This window comes from Carlito syrichta, unplaced genomic scaffold (assembly GCF_000164805.1).
Source record: "Carlito syrichta isolate Samal-C Ts95f unplaced genomic scaffold, Tarsius_syrichta-2.0.1 Scaffold311694, whole genome shotgun sequence".
NCBI classification, from domain to species: Eukaryota; Metazoa; Chordata; class Mammalia; order Primates; family Tarsiidae; genus Carlito; species Carlito syrichta.
In genome coordinates this window covers 72,690-77,429 of record NW_007255790.1, presented here as the reverse complement: position 1 = coordinate 77,429, position 4,740 = coordinate 72,690, and the positions used below count along the sequence as shown (strand labels likewise).

The 4,740-nt window shown below is 53.9% G+C and overlaps 1 protein-coding gene across 6 annotated transcripts in view; it reads left to right on the top strand.

Moving 5' to 3' along the window:
• ARNT2 (aryl hydrocarbon receptor nuclear translocator 2) overlaps nt 1-4,312 on the top strand; it is a 164,157-nt gene extending 159,845 nt beyond the window's left edge. For 5 of the 6 annotated variants that reach the window (XM_021718000.1, XM_008068945.1, XM_008068944.2 and 2 more), the window contains 2 exons: nt 1,674-1,810; nt 3,618-4,312. In XM_021718000.1, the coding sequence (XP_021573675.1) occupies nt 1,674-1,810; nt 3,618-3,716 (236 nt within the window). In that variant the 3' untranslated portion in view covers nt 3,717-4,312. Of the gene's footprint in view, nt 1-1,673; nt 1,841-3,617 lie in introns of all 6 variants that reach the window. The other variant, XM_021718003.1, reaches the window with a different exon arrangement.
• Nucleotides 4,313-4,740: the final 428 nt, after the last annotated feature.

Genomic DNA, 4,740 nt, shown 5'->3' with positions numbered 1-4,740 from the left:
CAATCCTTCCACCTCAGCCTTCCAAGTAGCTGGAACTACAGGCACGCGCTACCATGCCTGGCTAATTTTTTTGATTTATTGTAGAGATGAGGTCTCACCAAGTTGCCCGGGTAGGTCTTGAACGCGCGGGCTCAGGCAATCCACTCACCTTGGCCTCCCAAAGCGCTAGAATTACAGGCTGAGCCACCGAGCCCGGCAAGACATTCTTCTCTTTAATCACTTTTTTTTTCTTTTTTTCTTTTTGAGACAGCATCTCACTCTTACTCAGGCTGGAGTGCAGTGGCATGATCATGGCTCACTGCAGCCTCAACCTCCTGGGCACAGGTGATTCTCTCACTTCAGCTTCCCAAGTAACAGGGACTATAGGTGCGTGCCACCAGTCTCAGCTAATTTTTTGATTTTTTTTTTTTCTGGAAACAATGTCTCACTATGTTGCCTAGACTAGTCTCAAGCTCCTGGGCTCAAACAATCCGCCCACCTGGGCCTCCCAAAGTGCTGGGATTACAGGTGTGAGCCACCATGCATGGCCTTCCCTGAGCACTTTCTAACCTTGTCTCAGTTTAACCTCCATGCCTAGGTAGAGTGTGGTGTGAGGCTTACCGTGGCCAGCATGGCCATTGGAAGGAGTAAGACAGGGCAAGATGGGGCCTGTCCTGCCACCCAGAGCTTGACAGAGAGCCAACTGTCTCCAAAATGGTATTGAGTGATTTGAAAGAAGAAAAAATATTCCTAAGGTATTTGATGTGCCTTAAGACATCCTCTTAGAAGGGTATTTTTCTTAAACATCCTCTTCATTTGAATCCAAAAAATGTTTCAGACAAAATCCCACGAATTTTTCCTTTTTTTTTTCAAATAAACTATAGACAGAAGCAGAGTGGCTCTCATTTATAAGTTAACTGGCTGATTCCCTAAACCCTAACCCTAACCCTCATTTCTTGTGTGACCAGTGCTCAAATTCTTTCCTTCCCAAACAAACTGATGCTAAGAAACCCTCTGCCTAAGAGCCAGACAGGAAGAGGGTGTGGCTTTTTGCCCAGCAGGAGCTCCTGTGGAAGGCCCTGTGTGGCTTCCACTGAGCTGCAAGGGGCAAGGGTGAGGTTGGCAGTTCCAGGGGAATTCTGGAGCAAGGGAGGGTGAGATTGACAGTTCCGGTAGAACACTAGGGTGAGGTGCTGCTTCCTCTATCGAGGCCACATTCCTTTAAAGATAAACTGCCTTTGGACTAAGCAGGGATCAGGGGCGGTGGGTGTCTGCTTTCTCATGCCAACATCCGTGCTGCCAAGGACAGGTCCTCTCTCAGCCCACACTCTGGGTCCCACAGACATGCCCCTGTCCCCTGGTTCTCCCCTGAAGCCTCCATGAGTGGTCACCCAGGGTGTGGAGAGCCCCAAGGTTTTAAAGCACCTGATCACCTGGGAAGTGACTCCAGGGAAAGCCACCCTCTCCAGCACAGCACCTGCCCCATGGAGCAGAGGGCTCCCATGTCTCTTTTACCCACTTTGCATATTATCTGTCACTCAGTGTGAGAGAGGCAGGCCAGCAAACACATCCACCAGCTCTGGGTGGAACATGCCTCTCAGAAGTGAGGGGCCCTCCAAGCTGCGCTGCTTCTTGGGTCTCATGGAGCCCGGGATGGCTTTTAAAGGCAGTGTCCTGTACGTCGGATCTTTCAGCTGAAAGTGGACAAAGTAGCGGGCAGTTCCAGGGGCGGCCTTCGGAAGTCTGGTCGCAGTGGCAAAGCCAGCACCACGGTCAGCAGAGCGGTGAGCAGCACTCCCACCAGCAGCCCGGTCAGACTGAAGTGTTCCAGGTAAATCGAGCCAGCACCGCCTTCTCGTAGGTACCGGCGCCTTCTCTCTGCTTCCTTTCCCCCTCACTCTCTGCTGCACCGCCGCCTGCCCGATAGTGCTCGTGAGTTCTGGCCCTGCCCCGGCTAGCAGAGCCCAGGGGTAGAAGGTTCCATTCTGTCTGGCCAGAAACCTCGGGTGCCTGCGGGAAGGTGGAGGGGCTTGTGGCCTTTGAGCCACGTCCCACAGAAGGGGATCCTACAAGTAGGGACTCTTCCCTGCCCCAGAGATACCCAGGAGAGTCATGCGCAAAGCCAAGGATGAAGGGATCTCTCCTGAGAGCTGCAGGCATCTCGGGCCTTGACTGCCTCCCCCTGGCTCACCCTGCAGCCACAGGATGGTGAGGACTTCCCTTCCCCCCACGCAGGGCCTGGTCCTGGCACCAGCCTTGCCCTGACTCAGCTCTCCTCTGTGGGTCAGCTCAGGGTATCCCTGGTTGAGGATGTCTTGCACCTTGCAGCTCACCTGAGACATTCCTAGCCCATCCCTGGTGCCTGGGACAGACTATCCGGCTGGAATGGGCACCATCACTGCCCACAGAGTAGGGTCATGCCAGCTTTAGTTTCCTTGGCTGGACTTCCAGCCAGAAATGTTCCCTCTGGAAGGCCCCAAATGGGGGCACAAGCCTGGTGACCCCCACTCCAAGCCTTCCACTAAGATCTCACTCAACTTATCCCTCTAGGTCCCTGTAATAGAAGCCCAGGCACCTCCTGTCATGCCTTAGGCCTTCCCTACAAAGCAAGAATAGGAGCAGGAACCATGTCATGGGAGTGTTCTGAGATCCCTCCTTCTCAAGGGGCAGTGCTTTATTGACCCCACCCTTGTCCCAAGCTCAAGGTCAAGTGCCATCTTCACAGACATAGGTCTAGAGCCCAGATGTCACTCAGGCTCCAAAGGGATGGCATTCTCTTAATGTGTAGAGGAGCACCTTGCCTGGGCCTTAGCCAGCCTCCCCTGACTGCCTCTTCCTCCTCCTACCTCCTGCCTCCTTCTGGGAGGCCACATTTCTTGCCCGTTCTGAGTGAGGCCTCACCGCAGCCTCATCAGGCAGAATTTCCTGACGTGAATCTTCATGGTCATAATGCGAGAAAGAATTCTTGGTCAAATACGTTTATGAAACACAGATTAAACAAAGGTTATTCAGTTTCTCTATTGCAGGACTTAATCAGAGCTTTGCTCATACCCATGAGGACTGTGGATTTCTAGGAGGCAGGCAAAGTATTATTATTTCCCAAATCTATTTGTCCACAGAATTCTTTGCTCATAGTATCACATGGGCTGATAATTCGACATAACACACATTGAGAAATGTGCCATAAGAAACTGAAATATCAGGGACTTGTTAAAACTGAAGTGTAGCCTTTCAGGAATTTGGTTCTGCCCTAAGATATACACTGAAGACAGGTCATGGAGGTCTCCACACACGTCCTCCTTCCGCCAGCTCTGCCTTGCATGTCTCTTGCATTTTGACCAGGTGCTGCGTGGGACACATGGTTCCCACCCATGGGGTCCTTGTACCCTGTGTCCCCTGCTCAGCCATGGATAGACAGAGGCTGTGTCCTAACGCTGTCTTCCTGATGGCGTGACAGCTCCCTGGGTCGTGGGTGTTTGAGGACCCCTGCAGAGCCTCCCGAAGAAGCCTGGGGAGTACCCCAGGGCTGCCCCACTAGGTGACCGGGAGGGTGAGTGCAGGCCGGGCTCCTGGGAAGTGCCCAGTGCATGGATGGGTGCGCTGACTCCCCTGTGGCTCTTGTTTCTTCTCCTCTGCAGGACATGCTGCCCATGCCGGGAGACCCAACCCAGGGAACTGGCAACTATAACATCGAAGACTTTGCCGACCTGGGCATGTTTCCACCGTTTTCTGAGTAGCTGTGGGCAGAACGAGGCTCCCGCTGTACAGTGCCACCCATGCTGTGACATCGACGCCCTTGTAAATGGGGTCCACCCTCGCCCCGCTTCCCCTGCCGCCGGACCCCCCACCAGAAACCATCTCCCCCCGTGTGTGTCCCCAGGCGTGGTATTACTCCACTCGCACTCGCAGCCGGGGCTGCTGGGCCGCTGAGCAGGGGCCCAGGTAGACGTTCGGGATTGGCTGTATTTATTGTATTTTCTCTGTGTGTATTCGTGAGGTGAGCCTGTTGGGTCCTTCAGTTTGGTTGTGAATAATCTCTTACTAGACCATTTACACCCATACAAAGTTCAGTGAATGCCCAGAGTGACCAAGCAGCACTAGGATGCTGAGAACAGGTTTCTTCTTGCTTTTCACTCCTGCTGGATGGGTGGGCCAGGGGAGGCTGGGGAAACAGGCCAATGGAACGCACGGCCTTCGTATTTCCAGCCAGAGTCAAGGAGCACAAGGACATGGAGGCGGCTGCCCCCAGCTCTGCTGATCTGTCCGTGCGTCCATTGTGCCGTGGGACGTGTGTACTCTGTGCGGTGTGACATGAACTTGCTGTCCTGATGGATATGTTGTGCCCTGTGTCTGTCGTGTACAGCCAGAGTGGTTGTGTAGGATCCAGTGTGTGTCGTGAGCTTGGGAACCGAGTGTACAGCCTGTCCCCCAGGCCAGCAGCACCGGCCGTAATTGGAGGATGCCCAGGCCTGGATGGGGGAGCTGGGATGACAGGCTGACACTTCAATAGGGTCACCAGGAGTCACGGCCAGGGACCTACTCCCTTTGCTAAGTCAGTTCTCTGGTCCAAGCCCCTGTTGCAGATTCAAGTTTCTCCTCTTAGAGGACCAGTCTTTCCTCCCACAGGAGCCCCAGAGCCCTCGCCCTCTCTATCTTGGGTCTGAACAACTCTGGCCCAGATCCCATGCAGACATGTCTCACTGCTCCAATGACAAAGAAGTCCTCCTCCCCACCCAGGACAACACAGCTTAAGGTCACAAG